At 49.3% G+C, this 19794-nt stretch overlaps 1 protein-coding gene across 1 annotated transcript in view; it reads left to right on the top strand.

The window, feature by feature from the left end:
- LOC144791551 (solute carrier family 2, facilitated glucose transporter member 11-like) overlaps window positions 1-19794 on the top strand; it is a 275527-nt gene that overhangs the window by 89628 nt on the left and 166105 nt on the right. The window contains exon 7 of the mRNA XM_078666268.1: window positions 12728-12838. Within this exon, the coding sequence (XP_078522394.1) occupies window positions 12728-12838 (111 nt within the window). The remainder of the gene's footprint in view (window positions 1-12727; window positions 12839-19794) is intronic.

Raw genomic sequence — 19794 nt, 5'->3', positions numbered from 1 at the left:
GTGTGCAGATAGGGGTACATGGCCATACCATCCGCATCACGACCAACTCCGACGACACCCTCACCGCCGCCGAGCACCTCCACTTCCAGATACACACCGACCCCAAGACCACTCTCAGAGGCAACGTCATCTACAGACCCCCGGGACCACGCACACAATTCAGCGAAGCCATCGCTGACTTCGTCAGTTCACACGCCCTCATCTCCACAGACTACATCCTCCTAGGGGACCTCAACTTCCACCTGGAGAACAACAAGGACTGCAACACCGCCGCCCTGATGGATAACCTCGCCAACCTCGGACTCAAGCAACTGGGGAACACCCCCACCCACTACGCCGGCCACACGCTCGACCCCATCTTCTCCTCCAGCAAGCACATCTCCTTCAGCCACTCAACCGGACTACACTGGACAGACCACAGCTGCGTCCACTTCAGCTTCAGGAGAACCACGACCCACCACCACCCGCAACAGGTTCCCCGCAGAAGCTGGAGTAAGATCACCGCCGACCAGCTCACCACCGCCCTCAGCCAGAACCCGCCCACCAACACGACGGACCCCAATGAAGCATCCCGCAACCTCACACAGTGGCTCATCAACTGCACCGGCAAACTCGCAGCACTGAAGAATCCTCCCAGCAGACCCGGCAGCAGGAAAGCCTCGTGGTTTACCAACGAACTCAAAAACTCCAAGAAAACCTGCCGCGCCCTCTAGAAAGCCTATATTTACAACAAGGGGTGGTGATGGACAGAGTCTCTGAATTAAGCAGAATACTCTCACCCAGTCAAGAGATCAGGGCTAGATCCAACACCGTTTTTTAGCTCATTGCACCATCCCAGTTTCAGAACCTGGCTGTATGCAAATTAGTCTGTCCCTGGCCCAGTGCATCATGGGAACAGGGCAGACCAGACTACAAAAGCCAATTCTTACACTGGGAAGGAAACAAGCTTCCGGGGACCGGTTTCTGGCATTTCAGCCGTCTTCGGCCCAGCTTGCTTGAATCCTGATGGTGCAATGAGCAAGGGACTCACATCTGAGTATACCCTTCCACGCTTAGGGTGGACAAAAATATTTACAACAAGGGGTGGTGATGGACAGAGTCTCTGAATTAAGCAGAGTACTCTCACCCAGTCAAGAGATCAGGGCTAGATCCAACACCGTTTTTTAGCTCATTGCACCATCCCAGTTTCAGAACCTGGCTGTATGCAAATTAGTCTGTCCCTGGCCCAGTGCATCATGGGAACAGGGCAGACCAGACTACAAAAGCCAATTCTTACACTGGGAAGGAAACAAGCTTCCGGGGACCGGTTTCTGGCATTTCAGCCGTCTTCGGCCCGGCTTGCTTGAATCCTGATGGTGCAATGAGCAAGGGACTCACATCTGATTATACCCTTCCACGCTTAGGGTGGACAAAAATATTTACAACAAGGGGTGGTGATGGACAGAGTCTCTGAATTGCTCATTGCACCATCAGGATTCAAGCAAGCCGGGCCGAAGACGGCTGTAATGCCAGAAACCGGTCCCCGGAAGCTTGTTTCCTTCCCAGTGTAAGAATTGGCTTTTGTAGTTTGGTTTGCCCTGTTCCCATCATGCACTGGGACAGGAACAGACTAATTTGCATACAGCCAGGTTCTGAAACTGGGATGGTGCAATGAGCTAAAAAACGGTGTTGGATCTAGCCCTGATCTCTTGACTGGGTGGGAGTATTCTGCTTAATTCAGAGACTCTGTCCCTCACCACCCCTTGTTGTATATAATTTTGTCCACCCTAAGCGTGGAAGGGTATACTCAGACATGAGTCCCTTGCTCATTGCACCATCAGGATTCAAGCCAGCCGGGCCGAAGATGGCTGTAATGCCAGAAACCGGTCCCCGGAAGCTTGTTTCCTTCCCAGTGTAAGAATTGGCTTTTGTAGTTTGGTTTGCCCTGTTCCCATCATGCACTGGGACAGGAACAGACTAATTTGCATACAGCCAGGTTCTGAAACTGGGATGGTGCAATGAGCTAAAAAACGGTGTTGGATCTAGCCCTGATCTCTTGACTGGGTGAGAGTATTCTGCTTAATTCAGAGACTCTGTCCCTCACCACCCCTTGTTGTATATAATTTTGTCCACCCTAAGCGTGGAAGGGTATACTCAGACATGAGTCCCTTGCTCATTGCACCATCAGGATTCAAGCAAGCCGGGCCGAAAACGGCTGTAATGCCAGAAACCGGTCCCCGGAAGCTTGTTTCCTTCCCAGTGTAAGAATTGGCTTTTGTAGTTTGGTTTGCCCTGTTCCCATCATGCACTGGGACAGGAACAGACTAATTTGCATACAGCCAGGTTCTGAAACTGGGATGGTGCAATGAGCTAAAAAACGGTGTTGGATCTAGCCCTGATCTCTTGACTGGGTGAGAGTATTCTGCTTAATTCAGAGACTCTGTCCCTCACCACCCCTTGTTGTATATAATTTTGTCCATCCTAAGCGTGGAAGGGTATACTCAGACATGAGTCCCTTGCTCATTGCACCATCAGGATTCAAGCAAGCCGGGCCGAAGACGGCTGTAATGCCAGAAACCGGTCCCCGGAAGCTTGTTTCCTTCCCAGTGTAAGAATTGGCTTTTGTAGTTTGGTTTGCCCTGTTCCCATCATGCACTGGGACAGGAACAGACTAATTTGCATACAGCCAGGTTCTGAAACTGGGATGGTGCAATGAGCTAAAAAACGGTGTTGGATCTAGCCCTGATCTCTTGACTGGGTGAGAGTATTCTGCTTAATTCAGAGACTCTGTCCCTCACCACCCCTTGTTGTATATAATTTTGTCCACCCTAAGCGTGGAAGGGTATACTCAGACATGAGTCCCTTGCTCATTGCACCATCAGGATTCAAGCAAGCCGGGCCGAAGACGGCTGTAATGCCAGAAACCGGTCCCCGGAAGCTTGTTTCCTTCCCAGTGTAAGAATTGGCTTTTGTAGTTTGGTTTGCCCTGTTCCCATCATGCACTGGGACAGGAACAGACTAATTTGCATACAGCCGGGTTCTGAAACTGGGATGGTGCAATGAGCTAAAAAACGGTGTTGGATCTAGCCCTGATCTCTTGACTGGGTGAGAGTATTCTGCTTAATTCAGAGACTCTGTCCCTCACCACCCCTTGTTGTATATAATTTTGTCCACCCTAAGCGTGGAAGGGTATACTCAGACATGAGTCCCTTGCTCATTGCACCATCAGGATTCAAGCAAGCCGGGCCGAAGACGGCTGTAATGCCAGAAACCGGTCCCCGGAAGCTTGTTTCCTTCCCAGTGTAAGAATTGGCTTTTGTAGTTTGGTTTGCCCTGTTCCCATCATGCACTGGGACAGGAACAGACTAATTTGCATACAGCCAGGTTCTGAAACTGGGATGGTGCAATGAGCTAAAAAACGGTGTTGGATCTAGCCCTGATCTCTTGACTGGGTGAGAGTATTCTGCTTAATTCAGAGACTCTGTCCCTCACCACCCCTTGTTGTATATAATTTTGTCCACCCTAAGCGTGGAAGGGTATACTCAGACATGAGTCCCTTGCTCATTGCACCATCAGGATTCAAGCAAGCCGGGCCGAAGACGGCTGTAATGCCAGAAACCGGTCCCCGGAAGCTTGTTTCCTTCCCAGTGTAAGAATTGGCTTTTGTAGTTTGGTTTGCCCTGTTCCCATCATGCACTGGGACAGGAACAGACTAATTTGCATACAGCCAGGTTCTGAAACTGGGATGGTGCAATGAGCTAAAAAACGGTGTTGGATCTAGCCCTGATCTCTTGACTGGGTGAGAGTATTCTGCTTAATTCAGAGACTCTGTCCCTCACCACCCCTTGTTGTATATAATTTTGTCCACCCTAAGCGTGGAAGGGTATACTCAGACATGAGTCCCTTGCTCATTGCACCATCAGGATTCAAGCAAGCCGGGCCGAAGACGGCTGTAATGCCAGAAACCGGTCCCCGGAAGCTTGTTTCCTTCCCAGTGTAAGAATTGGCTTTTGTAGTTTGGTTTGCCCTGTTCCCAACATGCACTGGGACAGGAACAGACTAATTTGCATACAGCCAGGTTCTGAAACTGGGATGGTGCAATGAGCTCAAAAACGGTGTTGGATCTAGCCCTGATCTCTTGACTGGGTGAGAGTATTCTGCTTAATTCAGAGACTCTGTCCCTCACCACCCCTTGTTCTCTAGAAAGCCTGGCGCCACGACCAGACAGCAGAACACATGACCGCCCTCAAGAACGCCACCCGCAAACACCACCAGCTGATCCGCACCACCAAGAAGACAACATTCAAAGAACGCCTGGACAACAACACCCACAACAGCAAGGAACTCTTCAGCATCGTTAAAGAGCTCTCCAACCCCAGCGCCTGCAACAACGACATCACACCCTCGCAAGACCTCTGCAACTCACTCGCCTTGTTCTTCCACCGCAATATCGCCGACATACACAACAGCTTTGGCACGCAGACCACGGACCCAACCACCGAAACAACGCCCCCCACAACCACCCTCTGCACCTGGACCCCAGTCAGTACTGAAGACACCACCCGCCTGATGAACACCATCCACTCCGGCTCCCCTACCGACCCTTGCCCACACCACATCTTCAACAACCGACACCATCATCGCATCCCAACTCCGGAACATCATCAACAGCTCCTTCGCATCCGCCACCTTCCCGGAGAGTTGGAAACCTGCCAAACTGAGCGCCCTCCTGAAGAAACCCACCACAGACCCCACGGACCTCAAGAACTTCCGCCCCATCTCGCATCTCCCCTTTCCAGCCAAAGTCATCGAGAAGACTGTCAACAGACAACTCTCCGCCTTCCTCAAGACCAACGGATCCCTCGACCCCTCACAGTCCGGGTTCCGAGCAAACCACAGCACCGAGACCGCCCTCATCGCAGCCACCAACGACATCAGGTCCCTGATCGACAACGGAGAAACTGCTGCCCTCATCCTCATGGACCTCTCAGCAGTCTTCGACACTGTATGCCACCGCACCCTGATACAGCGCCTCAGCAACACCGGAATCCAAGGAGCGGCCCTGGAGTGGATCATCTCGTTCCTCTACGGAAGAACCCAGAGAGTCCGCCTCCCCCGTTCAGATCCTCAGCCACCGAAGTCATCTGCGGCGTTCCGCAAGGATCCTTACTCAGCCCCACCCTCTTCAAAGTCTACATGAGCCCTCTCGCAGCCATCGTACGCCAACAAAACCTCAACATCATCTCCTACGCCGACGACACCCAGCTGATCCTCTCCCTCACCAACGACCCCGCCACCGCCAAAGCCAACCTCCAGGAAGGAATGAAAGAAGTCGCGGAATGGATGAAGCTCAGCCGTCTGAAACTGAACTCAGACAAGACGGAAGTCCTCATCCTCGGACCCTCTCCCTCCGCCTGGGATGACTCCTGGTGGCCCCCTGCCCTGGGCCCCGCACCGAAGCCAACGGACCACGCACGCAACCTGGGCTTCATCCTGGACTCCTCCCTCACGAGGACTAAGCAAGTCAACGCCGTCTCGTCATCCTGCTTCAACACCCTGCGCATGCTCCGAAAGATCTTCCGGTGGATCTCCACCGAAACCAGGAAGACGGTCACCTAGGCCAGTGGTTCCCAAACTTTTTTGACTCGTGGCTCCCTTGACCTAATTGGCAGTTGGCCGTGGCTCCCCACCATTTTTTTACCTGCGCACCGGGGTGCCGCGGCGCACCCTTTGGGAACCACTGGTCTACATGAAGAATCAAGCCTAGACGTGATGAAGGATCACTATCATAAAACTTTATTTGCAATCACAAAGATCTTATAAAGTACATCTCAATGCATACAACACCATCATAGAGTAGTATAAAGCACTCCCACTAAAAGTAACCAGGCTAGAGAAAGGCTCGAGGAGCTCTGTGGCGTTACAAGAAGTTTACGTGGGGTGAGCTCCGATCATGGGCTTCCGCTGAAATGTTTCCGGGGGGGGGGGGGCAAATTGTTAACTTCATCACCATCCCCCTTGTACCCTTCTCCCCTCTGCCTTACACCCTTCTCGCCCTCCCCCTTGCACCCTTCTCCCCCTCGCACCATTCTCGCCCTCCCCCTTATACCCTACTCCCCTCTGCCTTGCACCATTCTTCCCTCTGCCTTGCACCCTTCTCCCCTCTCCCTTGCACCCTTCTCCCCTCTGTACCCACCCACCCAACGCTCTCCACCAGGCCCCTGACCCCGCACCCACCGAACGCTCTCCACCAGGCTCCTGACCCTGCACCCACCCAGCGCTTCTCACCAGGCCCCTCACCCTGCACCCACCCAACGCTCTCCACCAGGCCCCTGACCCGGCACCCACCACCGAACGCTCTCCACCAGGCCTCTGACCTTGTACCCACCCAACGCTCTCCACCAGGCCCCTCACCCTGTACCCACCCAATGCTCTCCACCAGGCCCCTCACCCTGTACCCACCCAACGCTCTCCACCAGGCCCCTCACCCTGCACCCACCCACCCAGCACTCTCCACCAGGCCCCTGACCCTGCACCCACCCACCCAACGCTCTCCACCAGGCCTCTGACACTGTACCCACCCAACATTCTCCACCAGGCCTCTGACCATGCACCCACCCACCCAACGCTCTCCACCAGGTCCCTGACCCTGCACCTACCCACCCAACGATCTCCACCAGGCCCCTGACCCTGCACCACCCTCCCAACGCTCTCCACCAGTCCCATAACCCTGCACCCACCCACCCAACGCTCTCCACCAGGCCCCTGACCCTGCCCCCAGCCACCTGACCCTGCAGTCACCCACCCAACGGTCTGCACCAGGCCCCTACCCCTGCACCCACCCAAAGCTCTCCACCAGGCCCCTGACCGTGCACCCACCCACTCAACGGTCTCCACCAGGCCCCTGACCCTGCACCCACACACACAACGCTCTCCACCAGGCCCCTGACCCTGCACCCACCCAACGGTCCCCACCAGGCCCCTGACCCTGTAGCCACCCACCCACCCAACTGCAAGTAAAATTAGAAAGCTGGCAAGAGGGATGCTTACCTTGTCTGCTGCAGCAAAGAAAGAGTGCTTACTGCAGAGGAAACCTTTATTAATATACTATCCTGCTGTGAATAGAATGGTTACACTTTCTTTGCCAAGGATGTTTTCCCTCTTCCTTTTGGGAAAATGTACTTTGTAAGCAGTAACACTCTGCTACTTCCCAATCCCCCCCCACCACCCCCACCCCCCAACAGCGCCTTGAGATCCTTACAGGTGAGTAGGTGCGCTATACATGTACCTGATTGAGCGACTGAACTGTGATGAAAGAAAAATAGGTGATACCGCCAATCCTTACATTCATAAGTAGTGAAATACCTATGCATAAAGTAAGGAGTAAAATAAACTGGACTAAAATTGCCCTGCAGATTACAAAGGATAGAAAGAAACACATGGTAGACCAGTAAAGTTGTGCAGTTGTTGGTATAGAATTAGAGGACTGATTTTACAGATTGCTGATTGAAAAATACAGTAAGTTTTAAAAACACTGCGTAATTAAATAAAATGAAGACGAGCAACATACACCAGTTAGTAATGCAGTTTTCTTTTGAAGCGCCAGGAGTGAGTTATAGCATCAGATGCATTTTGATTTTCAGGCTAACATGCTGTTTAAAAATTGCTACATGTATTTTTTGTATAGCATTTCTGTGTTCATATAAATAGTAATATACTCTCAGGGTTTTCATCCTCATGCCGGTATCCTAACCAGCGTGCTCGTCTTGATCTAATTTCCACTTCGAGCAGAAGCACTGCTCTCCATGCAGTCAGTAAAAACTGATTAGGAACTGACCAGAGTTGCTGGGTCTTGCATCACAGTGGAACTTTGTCGTTTTTGGCATATGTTTCATAAATAAAGCACCTACTCTTGCAAATCCACCAGGGCTCTTTATTTCAGTTTTGTTTTTTTCCCTGCAGAGGTTTAAAACTCACTTGCATTAGTTTAAGCAAAACCCGGCCGGTGCCTTATCTATCTCTTCCTTTAGGCAGCTACAGCTTTAGCCATTTCGCCCGCCGTAACCTCACCGACTGAGCTCTTAATTGAGCCATTTAAATGCAGAGGGCGAGGGCTGGGATCACGTTCAACACAAAGGAGCCACAACCTGGGCGGCGGCGCGGCGCCCCTGGCTTCTCATCACGGCGCACTGGGGCGCCGCGGCGCACACTTTGGGAACCACCGACCTAGGCCCTCGTCACCAGCCGTCTGGACTACGGGAACACCCTCTACACTGGAACCACAGCCAAACTCCAGAAAAGACTCCAGCGCATTCAGAACGCCTCAGCACAATTCATCTTGGACATCCCTCACCACAGCCACATCTCGGCCCACCTGAAAGACCTGCACTGGCTCCCCGTCAACAAGAGGATCACGTTCAGACTCCTCACCCACGCACAAAAGGCTCTCCACGACACGGGCCCGAAGTACCTCAACAGCCGACTCACATTCTACACACTCACCCGGCAGCTCCGTTCCGCCAGCCTCGCCCTCACCTCCGTCCCACGAATCCGCGAATCCACCGTCGGAGGAAGATCCTTCTCCTACCTGGCAGCCAAGACAAGGAACTCCCTCCCCACTCACCTACGGCTGACCCTCGACCATCTCACCTTCAGGAAACAACTCAAGACCTGGCTGTTCGAGCAGTAGCGACCCCCCCCCCCCTCAGCGCCTTGAGACCCTAACGGGTGAGTAGCGCGCTATACAAATTCTATTGATTGATTGATTGATTGATTGGAGTTCCCATTACATGGACAGACAATGGGAGGTACTTTCAGCCCATGAACAGACGTTATGAAGAGCTTTTAGCCCATGAACAGGCATTATGAGGAGCTTTCAGCCCATGAACAGACATCATGAGAACTTTTCATCCCATGAACAGACGTTATGAAGAGCTTTCAACCCGTGAACAGACATTATGAGATGTTTGATGTACACAGCCAGAGAATGTGAGAAGAGGTTTAGGAGACATTGACATACAATATAAGGAGCTTTGGGCCCATGAAAAAACACAGAGAGGAGCTTAGGGCACAGGGACATTCAATGCAAGGAACTTTGGACCCATGAAAAGAGTGTGAGGAGGTCGCGATGCATATTTCTACATTCTGATGAGCTTGGACTACATGGACTGACAACTTGAGGAGTTTCAGCCCTTGAACAGACGTTATGAGAAGTTTGTGGCACAGAGACAGGGAATATGGAAGCTTTGGGTCTAAAAACAATGAGAGGAGCTTGGGGCACATGGACGTACCATGTGATGAACATCAACTGCAATGGGAGAAACGTTTGGCCCATGAACAGTGTGATATGCTTGAGTTACAACAATATGAAAACCTTTGGGCCCTTGAACTAACAGTGTGAGGGGGTTGGAGGACATGGGCAGACTGTGAAGTGCATGGGATGCATGGACTGAGTGTGAGAACCTAGTTGCCTCAACACTGTGAGTAGCTTGGGGTATGTAGGAATAGCATGAGGAGATTGGGTCAGATAGTGTGATTAGGTTGAGGGGATGAACATAGAGTTAAAGAGCTTGGGTAGATGGGCAGCTACTGTGAGGAGCTACAGCCACCTGAACAGGGGATCCGAGCAGTTTGGAGTTCAGAGGCAGGACCTTTCAAGAGTTTGGGGCACATGTGCCAAATGCATGAAGTGCTTGAAACAAATGAACAAATTAAAAACAATGGAGTAGACCCAATAAGTCAAATGACCTGGGTAATAGTATATATAAAAATGGTGGTCCTAGACAGCACTCTAAATATCAATTAATGTGAATCTTGATTTTTCACAAAACACTTAATCAGATTGAATCTGTAACCAAAGAGAGGAGATATAATACTTGCATTATGAATGCAGTAAACCCAACACAACTAATTCAATGAAAAGCATGTAACTAATAATCACATTTATATCACAATTTTATTTACATATTCATAAAATGATTACTGGGAAGGAAAGAAGAAAGGAAGGGGTGCTCAAGTGAATTAGAGAGAAGAAAGGCTCAAGGCACAAGATTAAAGTAATTATGTACAACAGAAGGACAATTTAAAGTTGCACAAAAAACAAAGCCTACCCATACAATTCTATATACATTATTACACAAAGGGCAAGGGAATAAATGGTGTAGGCCTCAAATTAAAAGGGGCGTAATCGTCGACGTTTCGACCCTGGCGCAATACGGGAAATTCACGACCTCTGCTGCCGGTCTTCTTCAGGACAGTAACGGGTGAAGGGAGGGGAGGGGGGAGGGATCAAAAAGGATTGTTCCGGGTCTGGATACGAGACTATAGAAAGTCATTTGAAAGGGAACCACTGTTAGTAGGACCTTATTGATGTTCCTCGATTGCATGAAAAAATCACCGGCACGGGTTATTAATGGCAAGGCGATATGCACTTGAATTCGCTGTTTGCAACAGATTGTTGGCGCATCCAGTGTCACACGTGACTTGGAACCACGTGATAGCCGTCGCCAATTGCATCTATTTCATCCAGGAACTTTTTTTACCAGTTAGTTAGTAACCAGACCCGGAACGATCCTTTTTGAAAACGATTCAAATCATCCCTTCCTAATTGGATCCGAACGGACGCACCGATCAGAGGTGGCCCGCCCAGCCGAATTGGCGTGATACACCTCCACACTAACTCTGTGGTCCCTCCCCGCCCCTCCCTTCACCCGTTACTGTCCTGAAGAAGACCCACAGCAGAGGTCGTGAATTTCCCGTATTGCGCCAGGGTCAAAACGTCGACGATTACGCCCCTTTTATTTTGAGGCCTACACCATTTATTCCCTTGCCCTTTGTGTAATAATGTATATAGAATTGTATGGGTAGGCTTTGTTTTTTGTGCAACTTTAAATTGTCCTTCTGTTGTACATAATTACTTTAATCTTGTGCCTTGAGCCTTTCTTCTCTCTAATTCACTTGAGCACCCTTTCCTTTCTTCTTTTCCTTCCCAGTAATCATTTTATGAATATGTAAATAAAATTGTGATATAAATGTGATTATTAGTTACATGTTTTTCATTGAATTAGTTGTGTTGGGTTTACTGCATTCATAATGCAAGTATTATATCTCCTCTCTTTGGTTACAGATTCAATCTGATTAATTGTTTTGTGAAAAATCAAGATTCACATTAATTGATATTTAGAGTGCTGTCAAGGACCACCATTTTTATATATAATGAAACAAATGAACAGCAAGTGCAGAGATCATGGAGTTTGGGACACATAATCAGATGGTTTCAGGTGCTTGGGACTCATGCAAAGTGTAAGGACCATAACGCATGTGACTGGGGCATATGAAGAGCCAGAGACAGATGTGGGGTACAAAGACAGACTATGGGAAGCTTCGGGCACATTGATAGACTGAACTTGAGGAGTTCAGTGTAAATGCACAAACTGTCAATAGACAGACACAAACACAGACTGAGAACAGGGTTTGGGACACATGAGCAAACATCACAGATATTGAGCTCATGGGCACACTCTTGTGCTACTTGAGGAGACAGTGTGAAGAGCTAGGGGCAATTGGGCAGACTACATGAAGTATGGAGGTCTCAGGCCCTCCAGGCTATCAGTTTACAATTGCTAAAGCCCAAGTATTTATAGGTTATTGCAATCAGTGATTGCAGATTGTACTATAGCTGCCATCTACATTTCATGCTGAATCTCTGCAGTGATCACTAGCTGCTAACAGGGCTGTATGAAAGGAAATACAGAATGGATTCTGATGCTAATCATCGGGTTGAAGCCTGAGGCATAGGGATTTTACTTCAACAGACCCCAACTTTTCTGGTCCCAGTATGGGGGGATAATGGCAGGCCCACCCTGAAGCTGCAGCCTGCTTTGAGCACCATTACAACAGGCATAGCCCTGCTTTAATAGATCAGGTCTTAAGGGGGTGTGAAGATTGACACAGTACCAGCATTGACCAATATCTCTCTACTGGTCCTGTATAGCGGAGCCCACAGATATGGCGAGATTTCATTCATAAGGTCTAAGAATGGTGTTGGTTTGTATAGCATGGCTGGCACGTATGTAGCTGGCATATACATGGTTGATTAGGTGGCCCACCTCATAATAATTGCTGGAATCCTCACTGATACGGTTCTGCAAGGTCGGTGTCAGAAGCCATTCCAACGAGCAAAGCTTCTATGAAAGACCATGTCTATGTTCCTGTAATGGGACCCACTAACTTAGTGCTTCTAAACTTTCATTGTACTGAGTGAAGCATTTTCTTTACACAAGGGCACTTGTTACTCAAACAAAATTATAAGCCTTATTCAGGATTGGGTAGGTTAATTTATGTAGGGCAAATAAAATCTGATGCATATGTGGAGACGAATCCACCCTTTCTATTTCTTCTGTAATTGAGAAAGTCTCAAGGAGGAATTCTCTTATGGACTTGGCATTCTCTAGAGGAATTGAAGGATTTTACATCACCACCCAACTCTGATTCATGCCCACTGTGTGAGCACAGGCTCATCTTGAAGAATGTTAGCTCCATGCTCCTCATTTACATTTCTGTGTCTCAATCTCATTTGGTTGCTTTAGCCACTTTGCGAGTGTAATTCTCCTGGATGCATTGCAATACTCCAATGAACCACCAAATCTATAGTTATATTTTGCATTGTTATGTTGCTAGTGCAATAAGTAAATACCAGCTGGTGGTTTTAAGGTATTAGTTACTTACTCAGTCTTTTTTCTGCTCCCAGATCTACTTCTATGCGTATGACGTGTTTCGCAATGCAGGAATCACAGGAGAGAAAATACCCTACCTTGCAATTGGCATCGGAGCCTGTGAAATGCTGGGGACAATATTGTGCGTAAGTAATTGCAGACTATGTTTGGAGTTTGGGGGATCGACAGTGGCAATGAAGGAAAGAGCTAGATTTGTTCAGGCATACGTAGAGTTGGGTAGGAATTGACACATCTCTAATTCTACAATTTTCTGCGAAAGTGCTCAAGCCGGAAATGAATCGACCAATTGAATTTCCTACACCATAGTACTGGCATGTGTAACCCCCAGACTTTCCCTTTATTTTGGGGTACACAGGGCTGGATTAAAAACACCGGAGGATGGTACTGGAAATCTAGGTCAAGAACATCCTTTCTGCGCCTCTTATCTCATCATGTTTCGACCATGATAAGATTCCTCAAAAGAGGTTCTAGAGCCATCATCACTGTAATCAAACGTACCCCTGGTTGTGACTTTAAGTAACTAATACAAAAATGTGGGTAAGAATAGTTCTTACCTCACTATTCAACTGTCATTCCCTTGAAAACATGCAAACAAATTCTTACTGATATATCATTAACAATTGACCTGTTTGTCGGTAATATCCAGTTACTTCTTTAGCTTCTCGTGTCTTCCATATCTAATACTTATCTAGTGTCATTATCTGTACATAATATTGGTGGCACACTCATGACAGCAGTGCACACTAGGCACACATGAATAACAAACTTTGAGCATGCACTGCTATTTCACTAATTTACCCTAATACTGTTGGGTTCAAAGCTAGTAATCAACACCAGGGAGGGACCCCTCTTATAGTCACACACTTGTGTAGGGGGATAAGACATTAAATAAATACATGTAAGAGGTACACATAGTCTCATGTCTAATGGGCTAACATTTCTATATCAAAGTATTACGTTCAAAGTAGTTTCCCCAGAGAAAACAAGAAAAGATTCTAGGTTTGCCTGTGTACATACTGTCACTATTCAGCTTTTAACATATTGGCCCTCATTACGATGCCTGTCGGATGAGCATCCGCATGACATGGTGACTAGGTTTGGGACCGCCCGACATGTAAGCGGCCGTCCTGACCTACAAACGGTGAAGGCGGTCAGAAACATTCCTTTTTCCGTTGAGGCTTGTACTTCAGCCCAGAAAAGGGCTCTAGCACAAGCCTGAATGTAAAAAGGCATGTTTGGAAACATGTGGTGTCTGGAACAGGGTGCATGGATGTTTCGAAGGGCATCATGGGTGCCCCCCGGTCCCCATAGTGGAAGGTCAGAGGATACCGGGCCCTACTAGGGGCCCCTAAAGTCCCTTTCCAACAGCCTTTCTATGGCATTCAGACCGCCATGGAACAGCTGTTGGAAAGGGACATTGTAATCTCTGTGGGGGTACCTGAGCAGGCACCTCCTCTATTGTAGGGTATTAGACTCCGACTGCCAGTCTGTGGGGCTCCTTGCCCACTGCCTCCGACTGTCCACATCATAATGCGGCGGTCAGACCGCAGTACCAGATGTCGGATGGACCGCCATCAACAGGCCATTGGTGGCGGTCCGTCCGACATCGTAATAAAGTCCACAGTAGTAAAGGCCAGATAACTTGCACTACTACATGATGCCACTAGCACAATTTCAATATAGTGCCAATTTCCGTAGCGTTATAGAGTCATTTCATCTTCCTTACTTCTGTCTTACGCATGTACATAAGTATGCTTATCTTAAATTGCCCAAGTTACTGGTTTTTTCCTGTTGTATAATAATTGTCCATAGTGTTTCATGAGTGTGCAATAACTGCTCACATTAGAGGGAATGTCGTTAATGGCCTGGTGAGTATGCTTGTCAAGTGTTAAGAGGTTAAATATGGGACTAACATTCATGTGAAGTAGTGTGTGCATGTATAAGATGCATCTAGGGGCAGTTCTAAGCCCAAGGGTTTGCTATGGTTATTGGAAGTCCGTGGGGCTAAGGAGGTGGGGGTTCTTTAATGCGGGGGGAGGGGACAGTGGGGAGGACGTGGGGGGAAGGGGAGGGAGGGGGTCTAGGGGGGGCTGAGAAATGCATGGCGAGCTGCTACTATACACCTATAGCAGTGGTTGATTATTGTGTATTTGTGGCTATGTTGTCCCACTTTTATTGTGGATCGAGATTTGCATAGTTTCGTTTTGTTTCTACAAAAGTTAAGTAGCTTTGCCAATCCATAGGAGTTGCTAAAGCGGGCACATGAGTAGCATTGGTTTGAAGGATCTCGTGCTCTGCCACTAGCGCCCTACAGAGATCTGAGAGGCATGTGCATATGTTGGGGCCCACGGCTGACTTCCAAGCCATGGCAAGCCTGCGCTTGGCTAAACTGAGCACAAGATCCGGGAATGTATTGAGGTTCTTGCGACGCGCATCGTGCTTAGTAATTCCTAGTATGAAATGTGGGTAGTGAGGCGTGACTCCTGTGCCTGTTGCTGCGGATAGGGTCTCAGCCACATAGTCCCCATACGTCGCTAATTGAGAGAACGTCCAGAACATGTGAGGGAATGTGACTTCCGGTTTTGGCATTTGGGGCATTTTTCAGTGGACGTTGCGTACATGCGCGGTATTCTGTGTGGCAGGGCACGAGTCCTAAAAAGAGAAGTGGGGGGACGCTGTAACTGGAAGTGACGTCACGACAGGAAGTGACGTCACGAAAGGTGCGCTCCGATCTCGTCCCAGAGAGGACAAAGAGTGAAGTCCAGCTGTTTGGCAGGGGGGACGGCGTCCACCCGGTAAAATAAGTGGGGGAGGCCGTCCACCCGCGTGGTACCCCGACTCGAGCCCTGCTGTGTGGGGTTAGATATGCATGATTAAGGTAATTAAATTGCGTGTATTTGATTCTAGCATTAATGGAGATTATTTTCGGGTACCCAATACACTGCAACCATGGTTTATCAGTCATTGTAATTGATAGCGTGGTATCCCAGTACTCACAAGTGGCGCCAGGGGATGTGTTGTGTTTGGTCGTATGGAGTTGTATAATATGGTTATCGCTGTCCTGCCCATGCAATATGTCAATAATACCTGTAACGTGCTAAATGTATCGGGTCGGGGGTGCTAGAGGGCGCACTGCGGGATGGCTGGCTGAACAGACAGCTCCGCCGGACGGACGATAAATGGCATGATTTCTTCAGTTTTTGGCAACCGAATATAACTTTGCTTCACGTGATCTGAAAGCGCAGTGTGCGGTGCACCACATGCGAGAGGTCTCTTCGCTGGACAGCTGCCGTGAGCGATGAAATTTGCAGTGCAAGTGTGTCCCGGGACATTACACGGTGCGGGTAAGATGGCGCCTGCACCGCAATGACTTTGAACTTTATGCCGGTTCTCCGGCCGTAGACCCACAGCGTAGAGAACGGAACCGGAGGGACGATGCCACTTTCCCCCTTTGTACCGGTTAAATAAGCGGGCATTTCGGTGGCTGGTCGGTCTTATTACAATTCCCGACCTCCCCCTTCTAACTCTGACAAATTCCCAAGATGGGGGCCCGCAGTACATCCCACGGCCCTGAGAGTTCCTTCCAACACTGGTTGCAAGAGGTAGCAATCACGGACATGCCTCTTTCGCATTAATATGGCCGGAGCGAGCGCTTCTCACCCACGCTGCGGCCAGACAATCTTAAAGTAATACATTGCGCAGTATCGCGCCAGTATCAGATAACGGCGCGAAACCGGGAACTAAGATGGCGGCGTCCAGGGGTATTGTTGCGGACTAAAGCACTCACGGCGGATCCACACTGCCTCCAGCCCTGAAAATATAGCTGATGACCGCCGAGCAGGCTGTGAGACCCCTGGAACACCACAAGCGCACAATGCTTGTTAAACGGCCGAGTTTGCTGCCGGCACGAGTCTCGCCCCCTTGTTGATGCGGCTTACAAGCGATAAAAAACATAGGCCGTGGCTCCGGGCTGGCGGTAACTGCTAGTGATGCTGTGTGTGAAGGGGCAGACCTCACAGGAATCGGTGCTTTTGGCTATCGACTCTGCCTCATAGTAAGCTGGTCGCAGTGGCATCTGGCAATTAGGCATTATAGCTCCTAGACAGGTTTTTACCATGTAGACGTCGACTCTCTTGCGCTGAGTACACTACTAGCGCTCTACACACTGCCATAGCGTGGACTGCGGCCCAGTTGACAACGCGGCGCAGCGGACCTGTTTACACTGGTAACAGTACACCACGAGTCATCATAAACAACGGATATGCTCGTTGCTCAAACGGATTGTTAAGTGTCCCATATCAACGCGCGCATTACGAATGGCCCTGGATGGCATTGCTCATGAAGTGACTCGTTCGGAGTTTCCTCTTCTGACCTAGTTGACTCTTCGCTTGGATGCAGGTGGCCGTGCCATGGTTCGTGCCCGATCAGACGAGAAGACACCCGATTACTGTCGGTCGCTACTACCTCAGTCAGCGATCTTAAGATTCAGCTCACAGCCAGGTCATTTTGGGCGCCATTTCCGCACGACCGCGTTGTGCGCTGCAGTGTCACTGCTGTGCAGATAGATCCGGACCACACGTCTTCCTTATTGCCTCGCATGCCCTGCGTACAAACGCGGACAAACAATGGGGAAGCCAGATAGGCAGCAACCTAAACTCACCTTTGAACAACGCAGACCAACTAGAGGCCCAGCATCACACTCGGACACGGAAACTGATGCGGAGCAGACCTCACCCAAAGGCATGGAGACTATGCTGAAAGCCATCCAGACGAGCAGACAGGACAATCTTGGCAAGCTAGATCACCTCACTACTCGCATGGACACTATGGCAGCCAAGGTGGACCAACACGGCGAGAGGTTGGACGAGGCTGAAACTCGAATATCAGCGGTGGAAGACGAAGCGCATGCGAGTACTTCCAAGTGCAGCGGCTTCGAGAAGATATTGGAGGTGATCAAATCCAAGGCGGAGGATTTGGAAGCCAGATCACGCCGCAACAACGTCCGAATAGCGGGCGTGCCGGAATCGACAAATATTGGCAACATGGAAGCTTACGTGGAGGAAATGTGCCTCGCTCTGTTTGGTAAAGAGAAAATGTCTCCAGTCTTCATTGTGGAGAGGGCTCATCGGACATTGGCGCCACGACCACCGCCAGGCGCTTCACCCAGACCGATTGTGGCTCACATATTAAACTATAGAGACCGCGATGTTATTTTAAGAATGGCAAGGGAACAGAAAGAAGTCCAATACCAAAACAACCTGCTCGAATTCTACCCTGACTACACACAGGCGGTACAGCAGGCCCGCAAGGAGTTTAATGGCGCAAAGGCGAAACTACGTGATCTACAAATTGAATATGCCATGCTCTACCCGGCAAGCTTGAAGGTCACCTGGGAAGGAAAATCAACACTGCTTCTTTCACCTAGGGCAGCAAATGACTTCATAAAGAAGATCATAACCCATCGCAAGGACAGCAAGCGTCAGGCCCAATCCCAGGATGAAGATTGAATGGTCGTGGTGGTAACGGTACACTCTCATGACAATTGGTAGAGAAGAGCAGCTGAGGTGTAGAAGCTGCACCTCCTCCGACACTTTGAGCCGGGGTCTAAAATGTTGAGATGTCGCTGGTGGTGGTAAGTTTAAAATGTACATTCCTCTTACTTGGTGACGGACATGGTTACCAGACATCTGAGACCTCTGAACTGTTTTGCTGGTGTGTTATTCATGAAAATACGTTTGAACCACGAACCAGTGCACACCCCTCCCTGGCCACTGAGGGCGGTTTCGACCACAGGTGAGGGTTGGGACCTACAGGTCCTCTGCACACCTTGACATGAAAGCCTATGGGAGCGGGGGGCTGCCACAACTGAACACTTGTTGCTGCCTTGAGGGTAGAAAAAAACAGAGAACGATGTATAAAAATGCACAGTATGTCCACCTTTGTACGGTGTATTTTTCACTATAAGCTAGCGAACACTGTTTTGATGTGGAGGAGACACTTGGTGTAAATATGCGGCTAGCGGTCCTCTGGGAGGCACAGTGTCAAATATTTGGGCGCTATACAAGCGATAATCTAAGTAGTCCTGCCCTACACTGAATAGCTTGTCATTATATTGCAGAGGGGAATGAGGTGCGGTGCTGCGCTTGAACACTGTACCTTATTCTTTTCAGAAGGACTTCATACATTAACGGTCAATATGGCATCAGAGGCCTATATATACTGCACAGTCCGTTTCTTATTCAGTACTATATGATGTACCAATTTGGTTGCTAATAACTAGTTATGTTCGTCCACATCCGCTAGTTCGGATGGAGATGTGCAGCCCGGGCGGACCCCCCAATGGGTAACCCCCACGAAAGTTCTATGCAATTGGGTTGTTTATTTGGGGTATGGCTACAGCAGAATTGGGCTGCTGATGTGGGAGGGGGATGGGCGATGAGGGGAGATGTTTTAGTTTATGGATCAGACTGCTTAGGATGCACTGCCAGCACCCTGCCGAGATACACCTACTGTTTGCTGTATTGTGCCTTAAAACATTGTTGGTTGCACCGCATGGGGGGTATTGTCTGGATCAGACATGGAACAACTTCAGATTCTGTAAACAGATAACATGACTACTTCTACACGGGATACACCTTCGTTAAACTTCCTTACCTGGAACATTAGAGGTTTTACCAATCCGAGAAAGATTCGTCAGATATTTGCCTGCCTGGACAGATGGCATATTGACATTGTTATGTTCCAAGAAACACACGAGGCTCCACACTCGCATACACAGGTGGGAAGGAGATGGGCGGAATCGATACACAGCTCCAAATACTCATCTTACTCTTACTCTAGAGGGGTCCCCATACTAGTGAAGATAGGCACGAACTTCAAAATTGACTCCACTACTCTAGACGAGTATGGCCGTTTCGTAATACTAAGGGGAAGACTGCGAGCTAGACCGCTGACACTGGTCAATACATACGGCCCAAACACAGATGCTCCTGACTTTTTTCATGACCTAGGACTGCGGTTAACCTCTGAAGCTGATCAGGTATTGCTTTGGGGAGGTGACCTGAATATTGCCTTAGATGAT

This window comes from Lissotriton helveticus, chromosome 11, assembly GCF_964261635.1.
Source record: "Lissotriton helveticus chromosome 11, aLisHel1.1, whole genome shotgun sequence".
NCBI lineage: Eukaryota > Metazoa > Chordata > Amphibia > Caudata > Salamandridae > Lissotriton > Lissotriton helveticus.
Note: the sequence above shows the minus strand (reverse complement) of the source record. Positions and strands in the feature narration are given on the sequence as shown.